The sequence below is a fragment of the Drosophila guanche genome, unplaced genomic scaffold, assembly GCF_900245975.1.
Source record: "Drosophila guanche unplaced genomic scaffold, DGUA_6, whole genome shotgun sequence".
NCBI classification, from domain to species: Eukaryota; Metazoa; Arthropoda; class Insecta; order Diptera; family Drosophilidae; genus Drosophila; species Drosophila guanche.
In genome coordinates, this window is record NW_022995748.1 from 1,826,234 (window position 1) to 1,853,100 (window position 26,867).

Consider the following 26,867-nt stretch of genomic DNA (forward strand, 5'->3'; position numbering starts at 1 on the left):
CCCGCTAGTGGCTGGAGCCGTTGCGCAGCTCACATCGCTGTTTGCCTGGTCTTTACTAGCGGCAAAGGAGAAGTTCATGGGTTCATGGTGTTCATTTAGTCCAGTATTCTCCATCGTGACTAGTGACGGCGAAAAGAGATTTAAGTCCAACGATGAAGTCACCTCATAAAAATGCCTATAATGAACTTGAAATTGCTGAATTCGCAGCAGCCAACTCATATCAGCTAACTTTTGTCAGATATCTAATGGAATATTCCCAGTATGAGTTAATTTCCCACTAAAGTGTATAGTGGAGCCCTGAACCCTATTTGCTGATTCTATGTTTTTGTCAGTTTTTAGCTCATTGTTGGTACATTCAAATTGTATACCAGAAACCAAGCAAATACTATATGTTGGTATTTAACCAATCAAAAATGTTCAAAATTGTCCAATTGATGGCAGAAAAATCAAAATATTTCGGGTTCAAAACCTGGGAAAAGATAATGAAATATGCGAATTCACCTTTTACATGCACGCTATTCTGATTAGATTCATCTCAAGTGAATTTTGGCAACGGTTTTTTATACTTATATTTCGGAGGCAAGAATAGCATGCGTAACTATTCCTCGGTATCGTACAGGAGTTTTGTGGTGGTTGTGGTACTCAAGAATGTAATAACTCTGGTTCAGTAGGATACCAGAAAGCATATAACAGCATAAAAGCTTATTCTAAAAGTTCCTCAAACGTCAACAGCTTAATTGCCCCTTATTCAGCGATGCTTTTACAAACTTTCGGAGTGCGGCGAACTTAAGCTTTGTGAGTTTAATCGGGAAAAGAAAATAAAGTTCAGGACAAAACGGCACGGAAAAGTTTTGGACTCGTTTGCCGAGTGACACAAACATGTTTCGGCAGCTGGAAAGGAAGCAACGGAAATTTTCTTGTGAATTCAGGAAAGTCCGTTGATATATCCCACGACTCGCAGCGCACGTGTTCGGGGTCTCGCCGCTTGTGAAATTTACATTTACAGAATTGCTCGTAATTGAAACGAAAACGCAAAGAAAATGTCGAAAGGCAACATACACACGGGTTTAATGCATTTTTGATTTGTGCTGTTGTCTAACAGAAAGTGCAGGCAGAATTGATTCAATGTCTGAGTGATGTGTTTGAAAATAACAAAAAATAGTTCCGATTGAAAGCCACATGGATCGTGTGATTGTGTTAGATAATGACAAGTACAACTACAAGAGTTAATGTTCCTCGTAAGTGCGCCTCCACACATTCTCTGTATACATTTGTATCTACTCATGAAACATATTCCAACCTTAAACAACATTTAACCATCTGTTCCATCTTGCTTTACAGTCTCTAATTTTCGGTATCATTGAAACCAAGTGAGTGTTGAGGTGAAGAAATCAAAAGAAAGTCAACCTGTGCATCGACGAGGATCATGGCCATGCCTGGGATATGCAAAGGCTGCACCTTAATGCTAATCATTACAATTATGACAAGTACGAGTATGGCGATCTTATTAGAGGCCCAGCAATTGCCTCAAGCAATCAAGAACCGGCAAGGAGTTAAGTTATCATGTAAGTAGTTCCATTTGTAAATATTGATGCTCATTCCTGTAATAACAACCATAAGCATGCATATACATACATATGTACATATTTGATTCTCATATGTGTGATTGGAAATAATATTTGCATAAGCACAAAGCCGGCACCAACTTCAATTTACCCACATCATATCAAATGTATATTGCTGATCCTCAGAGAGTGCCATTGAGGCTGCTGTCTTTTGTCCAGTGTAGCTCCCAGCATCTTCGCGTAAATATAAATACATTGCCAACAAGCTGTCAGTAGCGCGGTTTACAATGAATTGTCAAATAACTTTAACTTTATCTGATGTTTAATGCAATGAATGCTTAAATCAATTATGCCCAGCAGGCGGAAAGCGGATGGTAGATGCAAGCAAAAGCAAAGATGCGAGGCACATGTAGACTTTAATTAAATCATGAAAAAGCTGGAGGAAAGGGACATGCTAGAGCATACTTCAAGTTAATCAACATATGTTCATATGTACTGTGTACAAATGTATGTGTAACTCGGAGGCGAGGTTATGTTATGTTATCTGTCCTTATTTTACTGAGTCCCCTGTCTTGGGGTTTGAAGTCTAAAAGTTCTTTGTTGTGGTTGCGCCTTTAACACTTGGGGACTGAACGCGTCTCGAGTTTCATGATTACTCGTATGAGTATTATTGCCTGGCATGGGTGCCTGGTCTTAACCCAGCTTTCACACCTTCTGTATCTATGTAAATACACATATAGATTTTTGTGAAATTTAGAAAATTTAAAAGTACTAGGGCTATACTCGACTCTAAAGAGGTGACTGAGGAAGTTGGTGATGAAGATCTCGTTTGTGCCAGCATCTAGATCGTAAAATGATTTTATGACCTCACAAACTGGCCGCACAATTAAACTTGTCAAGTGAAAGCTGCGAGAAAATTCTTATTTAATGAATTATTTCAATTTTAGGACTATTAAGAAAGTTTCGAAGATGTATTTTATTACAGGATAGCAGAGTAGTAGTAAAAGCATTGCCTAAAGTGACTTAAAAGCCATCTGAAGTTAAAAATTATCTACGATGGGTAATTGCTAATAAAAATGCTTTAAATCACAACATACTTTTATATTTTAATATTAAAGAGCACTGAGCCGTAAGGAGCAACAAATTGCGGTCAATAAATAGACTCAAGTGTAGAAAATAGTTATCAAAGGCCAAAAGTGTTGCTGTCAGAACTATTCCTACTCGTTTCCTGGAAAATCAGCTGTAGCTTTTACAATTTCTAGGGAAAACCTTAACACATACACCAATGGCCATTAAAGCGGCCGCAGCTGCATGGATAGAAGGGGATTCAACACATGCTCATAAAAATCATGGGAGCTTGCTTTTGGCCTTATACATTTCATTCTCCTTTGTTCTTTATACAATGGATTGTTTCACTTATTTTAATAACAAGCGACATATGTTATGAACCATTTATTGTGTCAATATTTCACAGAAAGTGGACAATCTGGCTCCATTTGATTAAAAATTGCATAGTAGAATATGCTACAGTGTAAATTGGGAATGAGAACAGCTAGAAATAGAAGAAGGAAGGCTAAAATGATAAAAAAATAGAACTAACTGAGCTCTCTCAGCTCTATGTGCCCTCTGAACCAACTGTATCCTTTGCGCCTTCTCCGTGTCTTCTTCCCGTGATTATGTCCCGCTGATATGCTAGGCTCGTAGAGTGGGATCTGTCACAGCCCCAACCATTTGGTCAAATTACAAACAAAGCTTATTTGGTTGGTTATCTCCCCCAAAAGCATCTCTGCGACACACTCGGACCAGGAGATGGGAGCGAGTTTCTCTCCCCGTAATTGAGTTGATAAAGCTTCGGTGTCGCGTTCGCATTGTTTGTGTAATTTGTGTAATGCATGAAAAGTTAATTACCTCGGGGAACTTGGTAATTAGAAATGTGATTGAACGCGCCGCGCAGTCCCGTTGACATTCGCCAACAAAACGAGACTTCCCTGTACGCGTACTTGTCCTCCCAGCCACCCAGTCCCCCAGTCACCAACTACACTAAATCAGCACGAAACCATACAAATACGCATGTACTTATATTTGTATGTACAAATATTGTCTTTGATAAGCCCACTCTCTGGTTCACCTGTTTGCTTCTCTTTCATTTGAAATTTTGAAAAAGTTATCCCTGATGACATTTCCAGACATTTTCAATTAGCGCGTCCAGAAAGTTTTTTAAATATTTGCCAATTCGAGTACGAGTATGTTGTGCTTATTGAATTCTTGTGTTGTTTGTTTGTGGTGTTTATATTGTCTGTACAATTTAAAATAATTTATCAATACAACACAAAAACTTTGCAGACTTCCAAAATTGGGAAGTGCAAAAAGTGATTTTCTTTTATGTTCCTTGAGATGGCGGCTACCAAAGCGCGCGACTCGACGTTCCCTTCCATCGTTTCAGCTTAAAGTATTTGAATGTTCATAAATGGATGTGTGTATGTCCATATGCACGTTTTCCAGCCAAACTTTTAGAGATTATTTTCTTACTCCTACATAGGTTCGCGTTTCTTGGCTCGTTTTCAATTAAGAAACTCACGAATGTTCGCTCAACTTATAGTGAAATTGCATTGTTGCCCTGCTTCCTGCGGCCTTTTCCTGCCTTTCGTCCCGTTTTCGACTCCCCTTCCCACCAAGCAATGTAGTACGTCTTCCCTTGATTAACATTTGATGTGTTTGGCAGTTCTGCACCAAGATCCTGCTAAGACTGCTCCCGTTTACAATTTTTATTTTTAAGGCAATCAATTAAATGCCATTTCGCGCTTCCCTTTTGAAACGTTGCCTGTCAGATGGTGAAAATGGATTGATGTTGATTTGGGACTTCAAAACAAGTTTACTCAACAAAAGGCTATGAACCAGAAATTGGTTTTTGTGCTGCATTCTCAAACATGATTTGTTTTGAGTGTGGCATATATGTACTATATATATTTTTGTATGCACTATTCGTCAATCGGAGTTAGAACAGCTAGAAACAAACATGATAAGACCAGACATGTTTTTAAATACACATTTCATTTCAACAATACCAAAAATACTAGGTTTTGGTACTTTCCTAACCGGTATCTTTTCAAGCATAACAAGAGTGACCCTGTATTTACATACATACATACATACATACACATGTTTGTAATGTTCAACTCTTGCTTAAAGAATATTTTGTGCAGATGAGCTATCAGCGAGTTGCAGCAAAGGACACAGAGCATGATACTGAGCAACAGTTGTTTCCGCTGTAATCGAACCCAATGTAATTGAGCGGCACTTAAGGAATATGCGCCTCGTTAATTACCTTGCACAGCAAACCTCTAATGAGCGAACGGAACACCAATGTCATATCCCCTTTACATCCGACACCCACGCGATTCACGCTTGAATGATTAGCTTTGTCGTGAACTGCGAGGGAACGAGAGCCAGGCCACAACGTCAAAGGATACGTTTGGGAATTTGTTGTGTTGGGGTCTCAAGCTTAGATACTCGTAAGTGTCTCATCTAACTTTGAGCTTTGTGAACCCAGACATATCCTACAACTGACTGTACTATATGTATGTTCTGCGTGTACGTATACCCAAAACTTCTTTCAGCTTTAGAAATAATTAGGAAATATTGAGATTCAAAAGCAATGATGTTTTATGATGATTTTAACTTAACTCTTGAGCTTGCTTTGTGTGAGTTTAGTCACATAGGACGAACTTGAAATATTTCCCATATGCCGCGCTGCAAATAAATTATCCAAATTCTGGACGGCAAGCCGTCAAGCGCAATGTGGCCTTGAATTGAAGGCCCTGGCTAATGGAGTGGTAACAGTTAAACAGAATCCTGCTGCCTGTTGACAGCCAGCTGACAGGGCGTGGTGTGGTGGGCAGGGCCTAGCTAGAAGGCGGCGCCAGGGACGACACGACGCGTCGTCGGCATCTCAATAAATTTTCGAGCGCAACTTTGTGACATTATTAATACATTGGGCCTTCGGGGGAGGTCCTTGCACGTACGCGCATGCCGCTAACCGAACAACGGCAACGGCGAATGTTGCTTAATTACCTTCGGCTTATCCCTATTGAGGTACATATGTGTTAAGGAGGTACAGGAGTTTTCTGCGAATTTAATTCCGAGCACCATTGCTCGATGTGCTCTCACATTTATTTGTTAAGAGTTCGATTGTGCCATCGATTTGTCTTACATTTAATCAGCGGAGTGAGAGTGAGTGATAGTCTCAGTATGCTCAACTAAAAGATTTCGAATTCCTCTTTCCAGAAGTTGGCTCCAGGCACCTTTAACTAAGAGTTAATGAAGTTTGACAGGGAGCAATGAGTGTCTAAAATTGAGTGCCGAAACCTATGACTTAATCACAAATGAGCAATTCTCTGTCTAATATTGTGGACATCCTACGACAGGTAAACTTAACTGGCTGTCGGCTCAATTTGATTCAAACGAAAAAGGAAAATTACTCTTCCCCGAATGAACAACAGCAGCAACGGGATAAGTTGTAAGCGCTTTTTACAACTTACCCCCTGGCGCAAATATTCCTTCACCAAACACTCTTTATGTTTAAAATTTGATAGATTCGAGTCCAAACTTGTTGCTGACTGACCCTGCGTACAACCACAACTGGCATTGATGAGCCCATGTATTGAATTACTCAAAATATGCAAAAATGCAATAATCGAAGCAGTTAGGCTGACATTCCAAGCCTCTAAACCAATATTTTTTGCCTGCCAAATTGTTGGTCTCATAAGGCTTGAGTGTGTTCTTGGTTGTGAAGATTGTGTTTTCGAGTAGTGGCAATAACTGAAATTAAAGAGCTTATTGCCGATAACCATTTATTGTTAAATTTGAGAAGCTGAGAAGCTAAGCTAGCTAAGCCAAGGCAAGCCTATGGCTCCTTTTTCAACAACTAATCACATTCAATGCCTTTGATTTCACAGGCGATCTTGAAGATTAACTCCTCCTTTTCAGCATAGTAATTGACTGTGTCGAAATTACAGTCCAGAAATTCAGCTTGAGCTTTGTAGAGCAGAAGTTTCTGCCGGTCATGCTGGGAGCCCTCACCATCTAAGATGAGCCTGGCCAAGCATTCCGATAAGCGGGACTGAAATAAAGGTTGGTTCTTGCAGTTGAGAGATCATTCTGTTTGGGTCAATGTCAATGCTTACCGCAGTTCCACAGTGCTCCAGTATGTTCTCATCATGTTCGAACTCCACCGCGTAGTTGATGCTGTTCATGTTGGTTCCAGTTTAGCGAATGAATTCGTTTGAGGACTGACACGGAACTGAAGTTGCTGAACGTCGTCAACGTCAGCTGGCTCTCTATTTGTTTATACTACTCGAATTATTCATGGTGTGCAGTGATTTGATCCGGCAGGCAAGTACTCCCCTCTTCCGAACTGTCCAGCTGTCCAGCTGTCCGCTGGGCCTGTGGCTTGTTTATTGTGGCTTCTACGATTATTCATCAAAGTCTCATACAGCCCTTCCAATCCAATCGAATCCCTCTTACCCGCTCCAAAGATTTTCGACACGTAATCAGAATTCAAATGCTTGCTCAGCTGACAAGTGAATTACCAGCCAAGCCTCGAGCTTCCAGTATTTTCTATGCATAAACACAAAACAAATTCTTTCTGCTTTCTGCTGACAAGTGAATTACCAGCCAAGCCTCGAGCTTCCAGTATTTTCTATGCATAAACACAAAACAAATTCTTTCTGCTTTTAATACGGTCATCCGATATTGCCATATTTAGTCTCAAAGAAGTAGTAAAAAACCATCTGATAAAAGCTACTCTGCAAAGCAGAAACAAATGTAGGAACCTACATACATGTCTCCGCAGTGACGAGTCCGCCGCATGAAGGTAATTGATCTTGACTTATTGGACTAACATCCATAAGAAATATTAAGTGATTTACTTGAGAATTTATGGTTATAATGGATAAAAACTAGCAGAAACGTTTTTAACTTTTAATCAATAACATAGATTTTGGGCAATCACGTACGAAGATTGTAGCAGATTGAAGGAGTCAAATGTGCGATGATTGGTCTAGCACGTTTGCCTGTCAGAAGTTTGTGGAGGCGTGATATAATTAGCTAAGCGGCGACAAGGATTTCGCAAAGAAAGAAATTAGGCTAAATGGCCTTTAGCCTGGCCAGTCTTAGTAGCAATTTTCTTAATGCTAAAACTTTTAATACGACACAGAGCTCCAGCAAACCAATTTTATGTCAGAGAAAAAATAGATATATATATACATACAGTCCCAAGGCAAAACGTCAAGAATGCTTTGGGAGAAATGAAGTACACACATAAGATACATTCGTACAGATGTAAGTACGACTTAAAGTACGAAGTCTTATGAAATTTCTTTGAATTTTGCAGACTTCGCATCAAGCTCAGAGACATTCCAATTACATTCTTGTACGAGTACAGGTGAATCGCTGTAAGATTACTATGGGCATTTTAGACTTAGCCTAGAGTAAGGTTAAAAGCTTTAGTCTTTCGTGGGCTCTTCTGTATGACACATATGAAGCTTGTATCTATGAACAATATGTGGAGGGGTTCGCGTAACTAAGTGGTCGCCTTATTATAATGGGTTGGGCTGGTAGTATATCCGCAAATTTGAGCCGCATGCCGAGGTTATTACGCTGCTTGCCGTTCTGTCTGGCTTTTCTGTTTTCCAGATTACAATGTAAGCCGCCGCGTTGGAGTGTGACTTCGTGTGTTTGTGTGACGACCTACATATTTGCTTCAAGACACTCTAACTAGCACTCAGGACACTTTACGCCCCCTTTGGAAGAGAGGAAGACGCCCTTAGAGGATGGCTCTCTCATAACACATTAGCGAGGGTGAAAGTGAAAGTGAACCCCGACATAATGACGGCTCCCAGTTGACTTTAATTTGCAGAACGTGTCTTTGTCAACATTTTTCTTTATATTTATATTTTAAGCTCCAAAATATGATTATGATTGATATATTTTTGGCATCTCTATGAATGTCATATGCTATTTAGTGTCAATATTCTTCTTTTCCATAGCGAACAAGAGAGAACACAAAAAATTGATTAGAATCACCTCGGAAAGCGCATACAAAACCAGTGGCTGGAGCCATGTGTGCCATAAATGTCAGCTTCAAGCGAAAGAGAAACTTCACGTGATTTCATTTGGCTTCCGCTTTGTGTGTGTACATTTTTGAAACAGACTGTGCCACCCCCGAGCACAGCATTGAAATCCGCCTAAATTGAAGAACGGCTCTGGTCTGACTGAAAAGAAATAAGCAAAGTCGAGCCGAGCTGATGACAATTTATTGTTCACACTTGTAACTGATGGGTGCTTAGGGGAATATACTCGAACGAACACAAACGCGAGACACGAGTGCGACTTTATGGGGAATATTTCATTGTCTGACAGGGACCCAGGCCTCGAAACAGACCTAACAAATTGTTAGCCATTATTCCACCCAGAGCCAATATATAATATGTTTTCTATAATAGCTGGAGATGACTGTGGAACATTGTACAGAAAACTGATGCACACGCGATAAAAAATCGTCTTTGTTATGTATTTTAGGGAACTGAATGTATACCAGTAGCCAACTAAAGGCAGGAATTTATGGAATTTATATAATTCAAATGTCTATGTAAATAATGTACATTTATTTGATTGTTCTATGTTACATCTGTGCAGGTGTGCAGGCAATTCAACGTCATCAGCTTCTGCTGGCAAACGATTTAAAGGGCTTGAAAGTTGCTCTCAAGACGGTTCAACCAAATACTACGCACAATAAATTGAATAACATAAACAATCCTTATATAATGGATCGTCATTTGGTCTAGGTTAGCGTTTCCTCAAAATGTTCAATCATTTCGAAAACAAAATGAGAATGGTTCGAGGATTCGAGCTCCTTTTGTTGTTTAAAAGCTTTGGATTGGGTTGGCTTTAGCTGTTTAGATGAGTTACAGGCATCTTTCCAGACATTTATGTATGTTCATCTAGACAAATTCCTACGGGACTCATGATTTTCCTGAATTCTAGTTAAAGTTTCAGTTTATATTTCCTCGAACTGTGCAGTAAAATTGTTCTCATATAAATTTAGCATAAAATATTGAAAACCTTTGGGCAAAGTGATTTAAGCGCCAAGGTTTATGTAGCTGCAATTTATTTTAATTGTATTGTTCGGCGCCTCATCGAGATTCTCCCCAATAGGAATCTGTTTTTCTGGTACCATCGATATGCTAATTTTGTGCGAGTCGAACTGAGCTTAAAGCTAATCGAAAAAGTTCTAAAAACTTCGAGGCCGAGTAAAAACTAATAGTCGTAAATATTTATGCATTTCGATGCCGACACAAATGGGTCAAAAGAGCTCAGACCAGACTCAGTCGGAATTGAATGTGCCAGCTTCAATCAATGGACTTGTAAGGGATAGCAGATTGTTATCAATTTTCCATTTCGGGGGCAACACCAGAAATTTATTTTGTCGTACATTAATAATGAAACTTAACATACACTTGGATTCATTTTAATTTTAGGAACTTCATTTCTAAATGAACTCATCTGAATAAACGGATCAGCTCTACCTACTCTCTGCCTCTAAAACTCCACGCGTTCAACTCATTTTCCTATGCAGTCTTGAATGTACGTGCTTCCTGACACATGTTTCATGTAAACGAGACATCTGCCAATATCCTGGGGCCTGTGCGGGAATCTTTACTTAAACACAGCTCGAGTCATGAATACGTGTATTACTTGTTGAGGGTCCAATCTTTGGCCATCTCTGCAGAGTCTATTTAACAGAGAATTCCTGACCCCAGGCCGTTTGTTTTGGCCGGAGTTAGCTTCAATGAGACTCAGAAATGTGTATAGAAACAAAGTATTTCTCTTTCCACTAGCACAAGTTGGGATCTATGTATATGCGTTTCTACTTCGCTAAAAAAAATATTTTACCAACAGAAAAGAAACGAGGAGTAACGTTTTGACGCATTCAAAAGCGTCACTTCTTTTGCACGAGAGCTGCTCGAGTGAGCTACCCATCCTACCTATCCGCCACACAAGAAGAATCCTCCTTGATGATTTTGAGGGAACAAACTGCTTAATGAAAATTTTAAAAGCGCCACAGCTTGTGACTTTAATGTTGTTATTGAAAAATACAAAGACAAGGTGCGCGCACCGCAAGGTTTTGAGACTTTTGTGGACATACTGGGACTCATCTATACCGGTACAGTCAGCTGGGATATACATATATTATTATATATTGTTTCCTTGTTACAAATCAGCTTTTCTTACGGATTGATAATGGTGATATTATTTTGTACTAATTTTGTTTCTCTGCCATATTTCCAGCCAAATCCAGAAACACTAGCATCAACGACTCGTTTTCACCGCTTTCTTCGCCAGAGTCGTCTATCGAAAGTGATTATGTCTACATTGCCTCGCTTTTCCATAATAGAAATCACTCGCCTCATTTGAACAATGCCGTGAATGAGGAGCCGGAGCCCGATGAGCAGGGAATAGATGAGACTAACTATCCGCCACCCACTTTTGACTTTGGCATGCTTAGAAATATAACAGCCCGTACGGGACACACGGCGACCATCAATTGCCGAGTGGACCATCTGGGAGATAAATCGGTGAGTGAAACCAATGATTGCATTTGCCAGCTCATCAAGGAAGAGGTTTTCTGCTGCACATTTTCCTCTCAATGCATTTTAAGGAAAATATTTGGATCGCTAGTCAAGCTGAAAATCAAGTTAGCGTAAACTTTTCTTTTGCAGTTTGCACAACTTCCGGTATCTCTTCTACTGTTCCGCTTTCAACTACAACTTTTACCCTTGTTTTTCTGGTTAAATAAGAAAGTTTGAGCCTACATCCATAATCCCTCTCATCCACCTCTGCTAAGTTTTCTCCATGAGTTTGTTTGTGTTCGTTTTGTATGATTTTTCGTTTCTGGTTTTCCTTTCGCTTTCACACTCAGTTGATCATAGATTTCAAGGGTATTGTGTACCCTAAAAAATAGTAGAAAGTGTTTCCCACAATCATCAGGATTAACATCTGATTCGCTATATTGTAGTTGTAGTAGCTTTGGGATTTTTAACATGTCCGCCATCATTATTATTCATATTTATTCATATTTTTATCATCGCAAACCTTTCGGCCGCCTTTATCCCTTTGCCACATTTAAAATGGATGTCTTTTCGTGCCACTTCGACACTTTTAGTCTCGACTTTTTAAATTTTTTTCTCCACTCCCGTACATTTTTTTTTTTTGGTTTTAGGGCATTGAAAAGTTTTGGTAGCCTGGAGCAGTCAGTGAGATTACTTTTTGGCCGCTGCAGCGGAAGTCCCAGTGGCAGGCAATGCTTTTATTCGTTTATTTTTGTAACATTACTCCAAGAGTTAAACGGGTATATTATATTTGTGGATTTCTGGACCCTATAAAGTACGGGGGGTTTAGGTTTATTGTTTATAAGTAAAGGTTAATAAGTGATTAAATATGGTATAAAGGTACAAGAATTAGATTTCTGCGTCGTTCGTCGTCTGGTCTTGCACACAACCTTTTACGTATAGTCGGCGCTCTCTCGCCGATCGGTTGTCCGCTCTCGCTCTCAATTCGCTCTCCTTCGTTTTCTCTTTGCGTTTGCTCTCGTGGTTGGAATTCTCAGTGACGCGAATTCGCCCTTGCTCGTTTTGGAGTTTTGTCTAGGGATCGCAATTGGCAAAACCCAGCCCACATATATGTGATGTAGATGACAGATGTAGTAGAAAATGTCAAGTTCCAAAAAAATGATCATGTTACTTGTGTACATACTTATGAGTATGGGTAAACAAATAAGCGCGGCTCACAGCGTTCCGCCTCGCTTTGCATGCTTTTAGCTGCTGAAATATTTATTTCTGGCTCGAATAATGCCTTGTCTGCGTTTGCCGACTTGTCAGTAGGAACTAATTTCGTTGCAAATCCATTTTCAAATTAAAGTTTTGGACCAATTTTGAGCCGTTTCCTTACATATTTTCTATTTTTGAGTTCCAGTAATGAATCAAAACGAATAAAAACTAATATGCTAACATTTTTGCCAGTTAAACTGATTTTCTGTATACCTTCAGGCCTTACGCTTAGGAGGTCAGGTCAGACAGTATTTGCGATGAGTCTTAGCAGTTTGAGAGTTGGCTGCTTATTACATTTTCGTACCTTTACTTTACGGCTCCAAGTTCGCTTCGTAGTTTCAGAGCAGTAGGAGGAGAGCCGGACTGAAAGCAATTTTAAAAATTGACTTAACAGCATTTGGTGTCCCTTTTTCATTTTCCTACAGGTATCCTGGATAAGGAAACGCGATTTGCACATCCTGACTGCAGGCGTTTTGACCTACACCTCTGATGAGCGTTTCAAGGTAAAGTATTCGTAAGCTAGCCTCTCCCCGCCTGACTCCCTCCCCCTGCTGGCTTATTAAATGCCCTCCAGCCCGACCTGGGATCGTTTGTGTGTAAGCCAAGTCAGCTTAATTTCGTATGCAATTCGGGCCAGTTACTTGAATGCATTGATTAAATTGGCCCAAGGACGTTTCGCCTCCAACTGCGATTTATCGTTCATTCTATGGTTTTTGCCTTTCTCTCCCTGTGTGCGCAGGTTGTTCGCACCGCCGACTCCAAGGATTGGACATTGCATGTAAAATACGCTCAGCCACGCGACAGCGGCATCTACGAGTGCCAAGTGAATACGGAGCCAAAGATTTCCATGGCATTCCGCCTGAATGTCATAGGTGAGTAAGACAATCTTTCAATCTTCCTTTCTTTCTTTTCCCTCTCCTATGTGTGTTTATTTTGTCCATCCTCCAGCAACTTTCTTCCTGTTTCTTTCCTATGAAAAGTTCTACATACTATAAATCCAGATATAAAGCTGAAGCGAAATCTGTTCAGTAACTCTTTAACTTTATGCTATCAATTCTAAAAACTCCAATCAGAAACTCCAAATCGATAGTATTAAACTTGCTATCCAAACAACAACCTAATGCCATGTTAACTAACTGAATTGCCATTCCCTCCACCATGCTAAACTGTTTTTTGGGCGTGTTGAAATACGCTCTAATGCCTGAATGCCCCACCTAGTCCTTGCGGCCAGTCCAGCCCCGCACATCATTAACAATGTCAATATTTGACTTTGCTGACTGCCTTCTGTGCTCGCTGTTAGCGGTGGAGGCACTGAAAAACATTAGCCCTGATTTCAGTGCGTGTAACGGGCCAGCTACACATTTGTCTCTGTCTGCAGCAGCTGTGGCAGCGAACGAAAACATACTCGTGGTAGTGATGTTAGAAAATCCCAACAGATACACACACTCATGTTGTACAAAAAACTAATTTAGCTGTTCGCTATGGCGATGGGCTAATATGGCATACTCATACTAAGTCCTGGCTGACTCACAATAACTGTGAGATCAGTCTGCTTAATGCTCCTGACCCAATTATTATCAACTCTTAGAATACTATTTTGACGTGGTACCTAGAAGCCTTTCCTTGGCACACGCTTGCAGCATTCTAAGCAGCATAACGCTGCTCACTATCAGTCCAAAATCAATGGAAGCCCATTGAAATATGCGTTAGCCAGACGAATGATTAGCCGCATGATGCATCTGCCGTTGTCCTGCCACCTACCCCAGGTGTGCGAGATGCAGAGAACACCTACAATTGATTTGATAATTAATTTTGTGCATGTTCCATTCCGATGTTCCATGCCAAACTGCAGTGACGCCGCCAGATGCTAAAGCGATAATTGCTGGTCCGACGGACTTGTACGTCAAAGTGGGCAGCGTCATAACGCTCACATGCCTGGTGAAACAGCCAACGCCATCGGCACATGATATTGGGCCAATTTACTGGTATCGCGGCCCCTACATATTGACGCCATTTGTTGCCCATCCAAATGAAGCGGCCATTGATTTGCAGCGTATCTCCATGGAATCAACACTGGCAGAGAAGCTACAGAGCAGGTAAGCAGTTTAGTTACCAACTGCAAGCCCACCAATAATTATTTAAAGTGTAGGATTTTTGTTTAGCACCTAAGTGCACAATGTACAGTGGTTTTATGTTTCGAACTTACCGAATTTCAATGTATTATAGATTACGCATTGCCAACGCACAACTGCTTGACACGGGCAATTATACGTGCATGCCGACCACAGCGGAGGCCGCCAGTGTGGTGGTGAATGTCATCCATGGTGAGTAGCAACTATGCGCGTATGGGCGGTTTCGCAACGTGTATCTGGTTTGTCCCTCTCTTTCGCCCTCAGATGAAAGCCCCGCTGCGATGCAGAAGAGTAAAGGTGTGCGAGTAGCCAGCAGCAGTGGGAGCAATCGAATGGTTCTAATCATGGCGTTGGCTGCCAGTTCAGTTGTGCGATGGCTACTCTGCTGCAACTGTTCTTTATCGAATTTTTCCATTCTGCATATCAACTACGAGTATATCCACTATTGTATAGCAGCAGTTGCTTTTAAGACGCAAGCGATCAGCGAGCTACGGGTAGACCTTGGGCAAACTCTGTCTGAATCATGATAAGTAATTGTTAATGTGGATATTTGAATATATTGTACATAGTTAAGAATTAATATAAACACTCAATCCAGACCATACAGAATAAGGAAACCATTGCGTAGTTTGTGTGTTTAATGTAAATATATTTAATTAACCAGTAAAGACTTTGATCAATAAAATAAAGGCAATCACCTCAATTGGTTATGCTGGAAAGAAAAAGAGAATATAGACATAATTATATTAAAATAGTGAAAACAGCTGACATTTAGGCTATCGAATATTTGTATAGTTCTTCATATTTAATATTTGGCATAAATAGCTAAAATACTGACTTGGCTGCACCACGCCACAATTAAATAATGTATGTAATTAATGATTATTTAACACATACAAATAAATTGTTATGTTAATTTGAGAATGAAGTAAATTCTTTTTTTGGATTATATTAATTCTGAAAATGTATAAGCCACACCTCGAATTAATTTAAATAAACTCTCATTCATATTAACACGCTATCATAGAATTATAGAAAATAGATTGAAACCGCTATGTACGCAGAAGGCAATTAAAAGCGTAGAGTTTAATTTAAATTCATGCTAAATTTTAGGTTTCCATTACGCTGTTTATATATTTAAGCGACATGTAACTATGTAAAATATGTATATTCAAAGTAAGAAATAATAAACTGAATTTTGTTATATTTTAGTGAGTTTTCGTTGCTTTTCTTACATTATTTTTAGGAAATTATAAATATGACTCAAGTCCTATTGACACTTGGCTGGATCATAAGCATTTAAAGTGGTAATTAATAAAGGTACGCAGAGCAGGTCAGTGTAGAATTGAGCGGATAAGCCTTTTCCAGTTCGGGGTGAGTCTTCCTGCACGTATTCATACACACATAAGTACTATATGTAACGGCCCTTTACCCCTACCACCTCCGCAAAAAAGTGGCGTTGGTTACGGTTACGATGGTCAACACCGAATCTCCCTTGTTCCCGAACAAGCAGGCGAATGCGAGGCGAAACCCCGATTAGCCGTTCTGTGTGGTTGTGTGGTCTGTGGATGTGTGTGTGTGTGTGTGTGTCGCGGTGCGTGGGTGTTTGCACGCATAATTTTTCGCAGTTGAGTCGCTTAAATTAAATCATAATTATCCACACTCACATGCCATGTCTCTCTTTTAATTGAGTGCAAATATTTTGCAGACAAACGCAATTTGCACTAATTCATAAAGGGTTTAACACAGTCCCCGCCAAATTTTGTTTGCTCAAAATTGAAAATAATTTAATCGATTTGCACTAATAGAATGCTGACAAAAACAATATTTTTAAAGCGCAGACTTGCTTTTATCTCATTATGCCATTTCTGGAATCAGGAAAATGCTTTAAAATACATATAACCGGGTGCATTTTTGTTTCCAATAAGGAAATTCCATGCATGGGTTCTATAAACATTTGCTTACTTTTATTAGTTTAGTGTACTTTATCTTAGTATTACAAAAGAGTTTAAAGTTCAAACAAAGGTTTTGGCTGTTTCAAATTCATAACTTTTCAGATCGACCTGCAGTCTATATAGAAAGTATGTATTAAAATATGATTTAATTTTCAAACTAATCAATATAAATTGTATTGAGTGATGAAATTAATTTCATTTGAATAATAGCACTTTGCGTTCTTTTCAATTGCATTTTTTATAATTTTAGCATATTTATTCTGTGGTTTTGTGCTTTTTTCTGTTTTTCCTGTCAGAATTTATTAGCTTTAACGAGAGCCAACTTGGTCAAAGAGAATTAATCATTAGCACAGCAAGTCGCAAAGTTTCCCTGCTCGACCTGCACTCAGCGGTTTTTCCATTCTTCTGGCTCTGGCGAAAATCACTGCAGGGCTATAATAAACAAGGTAGAAGCAACAGATAAACACATCACGTCACCCCTCTGCAGGACAGAGCAGAACAGGACGAGCTCAAAACTCTTGGTTTTCACTGTCGTGCTGTTCCGCCATCAAAGCCAAACATTTATGCAGTTCCAAAAGCCATCAGTCGGGCCCACAGCGATGAGTTTGGTGTTGCTTTATGTGCGGGCGCTCAGAAGTTTAATTGTTTTCAGTTTTGGTAGTTGAGTTTTTGGTAGAATAAGTCAAAAGAGGCTAAAGGCATCTCGCAAAAGTTTTATCGTTTTAAAGTTCCACGGGTAATTACACTGCGAAAGTTAATTAAACACGGCAAGGAAATGGGTAGAGGCAGTAAGAGATCGGAGTAATTTTGATATACACGTAAGAACTTATATTTAAATTAATATTTAGTTATAAATAAACAGAACATTTTCTCAAATCTCGGCCATAAACTCAAATGTGTGACCCCTTCAAATACTGTGAACGATGACCATGACTGCCAATCGAATGATCGAAGGAAAACGTAATCGTATTTACTCGTACTCGTGTTTTCTTTTAAAAGTTTCAGCTGAATATATTTTATGTTTGCCTGAGCAGCCCTTTATAAATAATTCTATAAGAAATCTATTGTGTTCTCTAACAAATCATTCCATACAGTTATTTCAGACCATCAAAACTAAGTCTTACAAATTTTGTTTTAAATGGCGTAAGTAAATGAATAAATAGTATAAACCTAAAAAATTCTAAAAACATAATAAACTTAAAAAGTGAGGCCACCGAAAACAAACCTGGTAATTTTCCATTAGAAGAGCAAGATAATCGAAAACTATTCTGCAAGTATCACTACAAAGGGGTTCTCATTTTGTTGATTCCACTCATATTTTCACCCATATTGCTGGCAGAGAATGTATTGGTGAGTGCGGGATGCGAACTCATCCCTGTCTATCCCTCAAGTTGAATTTAACTCTCAATAGGTTGGTCGATTTATCTACCTTACCATATGTCTCTATCTGTACTACATCCTCAATGTTATGGCGCAAGGAGCCACAGCTTTTATATATATTACTTTTGTTCCCGTTTTCGGCATCGCGGGCTCGGGTCCTGTCAGCAATTCGTATTATACAGACTTAATATTTTTGACATATGGAAGCGTGTTTTTGGGCGTCTTGATGGACAGCTCCAAGCTAAGTGATCGTCTGAGCATATTGGTCATTAAAATTTGCGGTGGCAACATAAGAATGTAAGAAAAATCATCGAAAATAGTGCATTTGTACTTACAAGTTCCTCCACCTGCAGTCTTCAGCTATTTCTGGTTATTGTCACTGCAGTGTCCTCCATTTTTGTTAACTCCACAGTCATGTCGGCTTTTTGGATGAAGATAGCCTTAGCTGTAATGAATGAATTCAATGATGTGAGTTTTTTGATACTAAAATATATGAGTATAAAGGCTCAAACGACCCTTTCTAGGCTGGCATTGCCAAAATGTACTCCGACGAAGAGCCCTACGAGCGTGGATCGTAAGTCTGCTGGCACAACTGCCTAAATATGTAAATTATAAATGCATCCTTCCCATAGAAAACCTTATCCCTCACGTCCTGCAGTAGGCATTTATTTAACTGTTTGCTATGCAGCCAGCCTGGGTGCCATGATTTCGCCAATTCAAGATCCAAATGGAGTTCTAATCGATATTTTCAACGTGTAAGAAGTGTCTGTCTGTCACTCTTCTGTGAGTAACTAAAATCATTTACCTGCTCCCTCCCACAGGAATTTGAAGGGCAAGGCCGGCGCTGAAAGCTTTCTAGTACTGTTAATTGTTCCAATGATTCTCAGCTTGATTGTATTGATTGTGTGGATTAATATTATGTTCCTGGGACTGGTAGGTGGCAGTGTGAAGCAGGAGCTGGCCGAGGGCGCTGGAAATAGAGCTGGAATCAAACAGGCCATGGTCGATAAGAGCGAGAAAATGGGTCCCTGGACAATCCACACCAAATTGTCGCTCACTTTGGTTCTTATAACATTTCTGCTAATGATGACGCGAAAGCCACGTTTCATGGATGGCTGGGATTCAATAAGCAAAACTACAGCTAATGGGGCATCCGTCGCTGTCATTGGAATGAGTATTCTGTTCTTTGCCGTTCCTGCCAACTATATGTTCTGCAAATACTACATGTGTCGCCAGCCCAAGAAAGAGGGCAATGCACCATCGCTACTGGGCTGGAAGGTGGTGAACACCAATACTCCGTGGGGACACATATTTATGCTGGCTGCCGGATTCAGCTTTGTGTACAGTGGTCTGCATGCCGGTTTCTTCGATTACTTGGCTGACTCGGCGGTAGATTATAAAATGGGCAGTGGCATGTCCTTGTTTTGTGGAACGTTTTTGGGAACTCTAATGACAACCCTAGCACCAGCCACCACTTTGGCTAAGCACGCGGTACCCATTATGTTTGGAGCCGTAAGTAAACGACTTTACAACTGGATCATAATGGCAAATTTTGCTTCTTTCTTTTAGGGTAAGAAATTTGCTGTACCTTTTGGCACTGCATTGCACAATCAGTTTCTGCTACCAAGCAGTACATCAGCCAACACAATTGTTGCCGGTTGGGGCAATATCAGACCTTATCAGTTTGTAAGTATCTGCTGGGCAGTGACCAGTTACCTTACCAGACCCCACCTTACTATCATCTGCAGCTATTAGGAGGCCTGGTCCCTACCATACTCATGTTTATATTCACTATGGGCTTCATCATGGCACTGGGAGGCACTGCCTTTCCCGGGTATTAAACTAATGAAAACATAAAAACAACCAATTAAATCACAATCAGCATCTAAATCTTCACTTATTCTTCTGACAAGCAAAAGCTTCTACAAAAATGCAACAATATCGCATTAAAGGTAATCCCCGCCTGGTCTTTAGAGCCCAGTTCACATTGCCCGAATCCAAACTTGGCCCTTACAATGCTTTAGGTACTTAATGCTTCGAAGAATCTTTAAGCATCTTTTGGAGCCCCCTTCGTATGGTCTTGTCTATTATTCGTATTTTTTTTGGAGTCATTGGCCTCCCAACAAAATGAAAGAAAAAAGTGTTCAAATACAATGCACGCCTTAAGCTGATTTTCCAAGCGGGTAAGCGCTGAGCTCTCTTGAATTTATCCATTTCACCAGCAATTCACCCTGTCTCATTATCCTTTTGACATCTACCTAGATTTTTCAAGCAAATCGACAACAAAAATTGTTCGGGATTTCGCATAGCATTTCTTCAGAATTTAAGATTTTCGTCACGTCACTGTTGCGGGGCGCTTCTTTTTCTTCAAGGAATTAATACGGATATGCACAAGAAAGTCTCAGACAGCACTGTTCAGTTCTTCTCATCAGCAGTTCTAGGACGAGTAGCAGGATACAGCTAATAAAATAATGTTATTAGTGGTATCATTATATTTATTTCATGAATAATGATATAAATAATTTAACTACCAACTATATTTAACTATACTTTAAAACTTAATTAATACAATCCTGTCTAATTAATATTAAAAATTGTAACACCTCAAACAGACACATGAACACTGAACAATTACACAAAGTGCTCCAAATTAATTGATTTAATAATAACACCCAGCGCAATGGCAGCAATAATGATAATGTCAAGTATCGAAGCGAAAAACAATAAATCTATTTTATTTTTGTAGTCATTTATGGGTTTATGTGGGCAGACGGAAAAACTATCTCAATAATGGCATGGCAGTCCGAAATGCTAGGAGCATCAGCATTCTATGATAAAAATGAAAACTAATAAAATTAAAGCAATTTTATGGCGAGAAATAAGCAAAATGCCTGTGATGGTGTCCCGTGATATCAAATCATATTCAATTTAATATTCAATGCGATAAAGACAGCAACAATGAAAAATCATAGGGAACGACCGAGTTGATTGTGTTAAATGTAACCACAATGGGAACAAGCCACTAGAAACAGTACGAGAGTATCAGCCAAATCAGAGCACAACTGCCATTGGCAAGGGAAGTCGGCCAGCCATGACGCCATCTTTCAAAATATTCATTCCTGGCTATTTCCATTTGTCCTGCCCTGCCCCTCTGTCTGTGCGGCTGTCGCTTGTTTTGTCTGTCTGTCTTTTAGCCGCGTGCCTCGCTGATTAGCTGTCACGAAGCTGTGACGAAAAGCACAAATGAATTATTATCACGTTGCGTTGATATAGACTTAAATTATTTGTTACAAAATCAACGAATTGTTCTCCCTCAGTTCACTCACGCAAAATACAGGTTGTACTCTTTAAAGGAATTTTTTGTGTGCTTTATTCTTGATTCTCGCGGGAACACTGTCTATTTTAAATGGTTTAAAATAAAAAGAAATGGTAAACTAATAGGCGCAATTAATACACTTAAAGCAGGCAGCAAGGGGAGGCTGGCCGCTGACTTTTCTTGCGGCATAGTTAAAAGTTTACAGAGACTGAAAACAAATCATGGAATGGCTCTCTACATATGTATATCTATAGTCATTGTTTTTATTAGCCGCAGCTTATAGTTTCTCCATAGTTCAGTTGTTAAAATAAAATAGGAACCCATCACCATGGCTTTTTTAACTATTTCTAGAGCTCAATTTATTTTTATTTCCACGTCATTGGGCCAATTTTGTAACCTTTCCGACGTACAACAAAAGACATGAAAAAATGAGCTCCAATGTCAACCATGGCGTCATTTCCCTTTCGTGATTATCTATTTCTCGTTCGTGGGGGTTTTCATTTTCTTTTGCCTTTTACCTCAAGCTCTTTACAAGCTTTAATGTTTTCCACTTGTGGCATTAATTTCTGCTGTGTAAGCAGATAAATTGCAAAATGTCAAAAGATATTGACAGTCACTGGCATTAATACGGATACCAAGCAAGTCGTTTGCCGGAACCTGGCTCCATTGATGTCAAAATGAGAAGTCCATCAAGTGGCAAAGTAAGTTTGAACACATTATGAATGGTGTTGCGTCCTCTCGATCCGCAAGTCCGCAAGCTGTTGAGGGTTCAGGATTAACTTATGGACATTCGACGAGGAGGAACGTTGTGAGGTGCGCCCTGAGAAAACGCTCTTATTGGACTTTTGTGTTAATCTACATTAATTGTTCTTGTAAAGCTCTTTGGGTAGTTTGTGTAGACTTTTCATTGCACTCGTTCTCTGAACAATTATCACATTCCTCTTCTATCATGCTCCTGGAGACACTATCTCGATCTTGCTTTTGTGACAGACGCCAGTGAAGAAGGCTGGACTCTGAACGAAAAGCGTTCTCAACACTAATACTGTCGTGCATGTTCCAAATGCATTTAGCAAAGATATTGCAGACGTCTATAATGTGAAACTTTGGATTGTTGGACACTTCCGTGGGCTGTGGAATGGTATTCGTACAAACAATAAGCTCAAATAACGATTCACTGAGTTTCTTGAGAGCCTGACCAGAAAATACGCCATGAGTTACGATTGCGTAGATGCTCGAAGCTCCAGCCTCCCTCAGACGTTCAGCGGCTAGGCAAAGGGTATTACTTGTGTCTACTTGATCGTCTATAACCACAACGACCTTGCCACGAACGTTTCCAACCAGTATCATGTCATGCACCTCGCTGGCCTCTCGTCTGTGCTTATGGAACAGAGCCACGTGAGTGCCAAGTTTCTGGCTGATATGGGTTGCGGTTTTCACTGCTCCTTTGTCTGCACCCACAATTACGAGCTCTGTGTAGTCTGGTATAAATCGCTTTATCCATGATTCGATGGCAATATCGGATTGCAGATTGTCGCAAGGTATATCAAAGAATCCCTGAAGCTGTTGGGTGTGCAGTTGCATGGTGAGGACACGATTAACCCCAGCCACAGAGAGCATATTGGCCACCAGCTTGGCCGTTATGGGCTGCTTCCACGAATCCATTTTATCTTGCCTGGAGTATGGAAACAGTGGCATCACTGCCGTAATCGTCTTGGCCGATGCATAGCGACACGTCTGCACCATAACCAGAAGCTCCATCAGCATGTCGTTTATCGGCTCGCAGCTGGTCTGAACTATATAGACATCCGCTCCACGTACCGACTCGAGCAGCTCGAAACGTATTTCACCATTAGGAAATTTCGATCGCAATACTGGATGCAAGTGGAGCCCCAAGCTCTCGGCCACCACATCGGCAAAATTGCAATGCGATGAGCCCGATACCACCACCAGGCGGTGCATTAAATGAACAAAAGTCAAAAGTTACGACTAAATAAATTTTGATTTAAGAAATTTGAAGTGGGTAGCTGGAAAGGCGCCGCTTGCCTAGTTTCAATTGGTAAATTGGTGAGAAATGCGGCATGCCTTGGGCATCTGCACAATTTGAGATAATTAGTCGATGGATGGGGATGTGTGACCGCGGCTTATCATTACTAACTCGCCCTGTAGCCGCAACAATTATGCAGATTATTATGTCCTTGGGCGTCTCAAGGTTTGGTGTTGCGATAATTGAATAGAGAATGATGGCAGATGGAGGTAAACTCAAATAAGATTAACAGGAAAACATTAGTTAGATGCAAGATATTTTATGCATGATATTTTAAAGTTCCTTTCTCGAGCTGAGCATGCCAAGACTTTTACTTCGCTTTCATAAGTTATATTTAATATTCAAAGTTCCTTCTTTGCACTCCCAACAAATTCAATGATGAAGGTTATTCTTGCAATTAAATCATTGCATAACAAAATCCGTTCATGGATACTAGAGCTAATGCCCTATTTTATCATGTCATATTACGGCATGGATGTCTTGGCAACTTTACTAAAGTATCGACTTGTGTGCACCCAAAAGGCTGTTGTTCTCGATGTCCACGATGTGTTCGGCTATGTCTATACGACATTTGATGCTCTACTGACTGCTGCAGCCATTTCACTGATCTTGGTTCATCGCAAAGAAGAGACTGGTATAATAATGCTGCTTATAGGGAGAGTAATTCATCGTTTGCTCTTCTCCATTTGGACCCATTTGCATCACTTTCTGCTTAACGACTGCCTCGATGTGGGCTCTCTATTGTGTCTTCTGGCCACTAGAGTTTATCAACGAGACAGAAACGAATGGCAAAGATTGGATCTCAGAAAGTTCGAGTTGCTATTATTAGCGGGAAGAATAAGCCTGTCCACTATCTATACATCGTGGCTGGAGGAGGGAACTAATGTAAGTTTGGAAAATTAAATTAAAATAATTGAAAAATGAATGCAATTTCCTTACAGACCTTCTGCATCATCCTCTACCTTGCTCTTTTAAGTGCCATGGTTCTGGGTATCAAGTGCAGAATGGCCTCTTACACGACTGTTTTAATCATTATTTATCATGATGTGCTTAGCGTAAACTTTTGGTTCCTGTGGGGCTGGAATGATGCGATACTCTCATTGCAGTACTCAAGCTTGCTGCTGTCCAAAATTGGTGGATTTCTGCTCCTCTCACAGCTGGGTGCCGGCAAATGGTCGCTCGATAAGTTCCAGTCCAGAACTGCTGAAAGAAAGGAACAGATGGGAAACTACCGCCACATCTAGCCATGCAAAATGTTTTTTAACGGATTAAGACTTGAGGGTCATTAGGTCTTACGGAAATCTACTCCTGCTGTGTGGTTTAATTTTACTCTCATTTTTGTGGCTCCCGTTGCTACTTGAATATTTGAGGAATTTAATTCAATTTCGATGGCAAAAACTTTCTCTTCGGCTAATGTTAATTTTTATTTGCGGCAGATTCTTAAATTCCTGCTTCCTTGATGTAAATTGTGTAAAAGTTTCGAGTTCAGCCGAAGTCTTCCCACAACTCTAAGGAAAGGAAATTGAAACTAGCATGAGGATGAATTCTTGAATAAAATGCAACCAAAAATAAAAACCAGGTGTCGACTGAAAAGCCAACACTGTCCTTAATGAGTTCTGGGTACGGACATAGGACCGGCAAAGGGAGAGCCACGGGATATCAGAACAGCGTACAAGAACCGCAAAGGAAGCAGTGACCTTCGCTCTTGACTTAAAGCACATTTGCATAAGCGCTGGGAACGGGCTGGCCTGAGCTGGGCTGGGGAACGATGGCCACGACAGGCGGGCACCACGTCTTGGCGTCTTGGGGTCTTAGGGGTCTTGAGGACTGACCGTCCCAGTAATGCGCCGTGCTCCATCAGGGATGACGAAAGCCCCATTCCAGATAGCCCACAAAGCGTTTCTCTTAATTGAAAAGCATTTGCGATTCTGTCGTATTGACACAAAAGTGGAAAGTAATTAAAGTAATTGTGAAAAAACACATATGAGGGGAAAATATAAGTATCTAATTTTATTTTATGGAAAGTGAGATTAAGGGAAACTTTTAACGTTGCATTATTTTGATTTTGCCTACTAAGTGACGTCTGTGCGATCCAAACTTCTAACCAATTAGACAAGTTTACAAAACTCTGACCAATTATCTTTCAGGTTGTCATTCAAAAGGTTATGGGTAAGAGAACAAGTATGTAAGTAGTTCTTAAGATGTACGTAGATGGCGATGGTGGCGACAGCATTATCCGAGGACATTTGGAAATGTGTTTGATTAAAATGGTGTGTGAGTGAGTGTGCGGTTTGCTGGTAAAGTGAACCATGAACACCAAACAGTGACTCAAGCAAGTATTTGCTCGAGTAAACTAAGCAAATATGCTAGAGTATGTGCATAGTAGCGTCACTCATGGGCTCAGCTCTTTAACCAAACCAAAAGTCAAGGCGTTTACGTTTATTCAAAATAACTTTAGCTGGAGCTTGACCTGATGCTGCTGCTCAGATATGAGGGTAATCAAATATTGCATTTATCAGTAAAATAAACTTAGCACACGTGTAAATAATTTTACGAGACTGTTCAAGCAGGCAACTGCAATAAGAGTATTAGTAAGAGTATAATTTGGAGCTGAAACACAGCTAAAAAATCTTTCTGGACAGAGAAACGGAGGACAGGCTCCCGAAATAATATCTAGTGGCTCTCCCAATTTCAATATTTCTTAAAAACTTCCACAACTGGCAGCCGGAACATGCCCTATGAAAATGGGGTTGAGCTCTTGAAAAGATTATAAAGAAACTTTCCATGGCATCTCAAGCCTCACAAGTTTGAGTATTTGTGCGCTTCGACTAATCCCTCAGTTTCTGTACGCAAGTGGTTTTTACTTTAACTGTGTCTTAGCATCTACGCAACGTCGAACTATGTACATATGTATGTATGTGTACATACGCTATTCATTCGGGAGCATCATCTCGGCCTCTGTGACGTCGTCGCATTACGCAAAAGCGCTTTTACGACTACATTTTAACACTTGTGCACACACGCACACTGAGAGATACTGAGAGCGCGTGGCGTGAGAGAGCTAACAGGTTAAGTGCGACCAGGGATTTGAGCGTGTGCAAATGGCAGAGCAGAGACAATAAAGCTTAAGGACGCGGCGGCGAGTCATGGATGGCCTCTATCATTTCCTTTCCAGTCTATTTTTTTCTTTCTTTATTTTTGTTTGCTTTACAGAATTTTCCAATAAGCCCGACCGCTGGCTTATTTTTGTGACGCCCACATTGAATGGCTTTTCAGCTTTATAAAAAGTCGTTTCTCTTATTTCTCGTTTCTTTATTCGTATTACAAAGTCATTTTCGAATTTACCAATTCAATAATAATGCCAGTTTGCTAGGTTATTAAAATTTCGCACAAACATTCATGCTGACTTTGACTTCTGTGGTGTTTTTTCTTTCATCGGGACGGAGGCTGTTTTCATTTTCTGTACGTTTTTGTAGGCAACAAAATATCAGCGACACGTTCCCAGCAGCGACAATTTATCATAAATATGCATAGGCACATATGTATGGATGTATGTATGTACACACCCTCGTACGTAAAAGTGTGACAT

At 40.1% G+C, this 26,867-nt stretch overlaps 5 protein-coding genes across 7 annotated transcripts; 3 read left to right on the forward strand and 2 right to left on the reverse strand.

Moving 5' to 3' along the window:
* Positions 1-940: 940 nt before the first annotated feature.
* Positions 941-15,435, forward strand: LOC117584529 (zwei Ig domain protein zig-8). Of its 3 annotated transcripts, XM_034273478.1 has the most exons (8): positions 941-1,238; positions 1,342-1,565; positions 10,914-11,200; positions 12,877-12,954; positions 13,191-13,323; positions 14,304-14,547; positions 14,678-14,775; positions 14,848-15,435. In XM_034273478.1, the coding sequence occupies exons 2-8, from the start codon at positions 1,427-1,429 to the stop codon at positions 15,108-15,110; spliced, it is 1,242 nt and encodes a 413-aa protein (XP_034129369.1). In that variant the 5' UTR covers positions 941-1,238; positions 1,342-1,426; the 3' UTR covers positions 15,111-15,435. The 3 variants fall into 3 exon arrangements, with proteins under 3 accessions (XP_034129369.1, XP_034129370.1, XP_034129371.1); XM_034273479.1 differs by lacking the exons at positions 941-1,238; positions 1,342-1,565 and adding an exon at positions 4,720-5,077; XM_034273480.1 differs by lacking the exons at positions 941-1,238; positions 1,342-1,565 and adding an exon at positions 5,086-5,156 and having other exon boundaries at positions 14,848-15,432.
* Positions 6,399-6,886, reverse strand: LOC117584531. The gene is made up of 2 exons (XM_034273481.1): positions 6,749-6,886; positions 6,399-6,684 (listed from the first exon to the last, which is right to left on the reverse strand). The coding sequence occupies exons 1-2, from the start codon at positions 6,815-6,817 to the stop codon at positions 6,490-6,492; spliced, it is 264 nt and encodes an 87-aa protein (XP_034129372.1). The 5' UTR covers positions 6,818-6,886; the 3' UTR covers positions 6,399-6,489.
* A 2,160-nt stretch (positions 15,436-17,595) lies between the features above and the next one.
* On the forward strand, positions 17,596-20,036 carry LOC117584553 (protein I'm not dead yet). Its single transcript, XM_034273505.1, has 9 exons — positions 17,596-17,681; positions 17,744-17,888; positions 17,950-18,215; positions 18,272-18,386; positions 18,443-18,492; positions 18,551-18,673; positions 18,740-19,430; positions 19,488-19,604; positions 19,667-20,036. The coding sequence occupies exons 1-9, from the start codon at positions 17,677-17,679 to the stop codon at positions 19,757-19,759; spliced, it is 1,605 nt and encodes a 534-aa protein (XP_034129396.1). The 5' UTR covers positions 17,596-17,676; the 3' UTR covers positions 19,760-20,036.
* Positions 20,037-21,642: 1,606 nt separating this feature from the next.
* On the reverse strand, positions 21,643-23,266 carry LOC117584549 (ribose-phosphate pyrophosphokinase 2-like). Its single transcript, XM_034273502.1, has one exon. It carries the CDS (start codon positions 23,191-23,193, stop codon positions 22,090-22,092), a length of 1,104 nt encoding a protein of 367 aa, XP_034129393.1. The 5' UTR covers positions 23,194-23,266; the 3' UTR covers positions 21,643-22,089.
* A 438-nt stretch (positions 23,267-23,704) lies between these two features.
* On the forward strand, positions 23,705-24,637 carry LOC117584163. The gene is made up of 2 exons (XM_034272927.1): positions 23,705-24,163; positions 24,220-24,637. The coding sequence occupies exons 1-2, from the start codon at positions 23,720-23,722 to the stop codon at positions 24,520-24,522; spliced, it is 747 nt and encodes a 248-aa protein (XP_034128818.1). The 5' UTR covers positions 23,705-23,719; the 3' UTR covers positions 24,523-24,637.
* The last annotated feature ends 2,230 nt before the right edge of the window (positions 24,638-26,867 follow it).

Excerpts from the sequence above, each read along its gene's own strand:
- LOC117584529 (XM_034273478.1), top strand. The coding sequence starts at position 1,427 with ATGGCCATGCCTGGGATATGCAAAGGCTGCACCTTAATGCTAATCATT. Across the intron at positions 11,201-12,876 it reads ACCATCTGGGAGATAAATCG|GTATCCTGGATAAGGAAACG; the intron begins GTGAGTGAAACC and ends ATTTTCCTACAG. Across the intron at positions 12,955-13,190 it reads CCTCTGATGAGCGTTTCAAG|GTTGTTCGCACCGCCGACTC; the intron begins GTAAAGTATTCG and ends CTGTGTGCGCAG.
- LOC117584531 (XM_034273481.1), bottom strand. The coding sequence starts at position 6,817 with ATGAACAGCATCAACTACGCGGTGGAGTTCGAACATGATGAGAACATA. Across the intron at positions 6,685-6,748 it reads TGGAGCACTGTGGAACTGCG|TCCCGCTTATCGGAATGCTT; the intron begins GTAAGCATTGAC and ends CCTTTATTTCAG.
- LOC117584553 (XM_034273505.1), top strand. Across the intron at positions 17,889-17,949 it reads TGCTGGCAGAGAATGTATTG|GTTGGTCGATTTATCTACCT; the intron begins GTGAGTGCGGGA and ends AACTCTCAATAG. Across the intron at positions 18,216-18,271 it reads TGCGGTGGCAACATAAGAAT|TCTTCAGCTATTTCTGGTTA; the intron begins GTAAGAAAAATC and ends CTCCACCTGCAG.
- LOC117584549 (XM_034273502.1), bottom strand. The coding sequence starts at position 23,193 with ATGCACCGCCTGGTGGTGGTATCGGGCTCATCGCATTGCAATTTTGCC.
- LOC117584163 (XM_034272927.1), top strand. The coding sequence starts at position 23,720 with ATGCCCTATTTTATCATGTCATATTACGGCATGGATGTCTTGGCAACT. Across the intron at positions 24,164-24,219 it reads GGCTGGAGGAGGGAACTAAT|ACCTTCTGCATCATCCTCTA; the intron begins GTAAGTTTGGAA and ends ATTTCCTTACAG.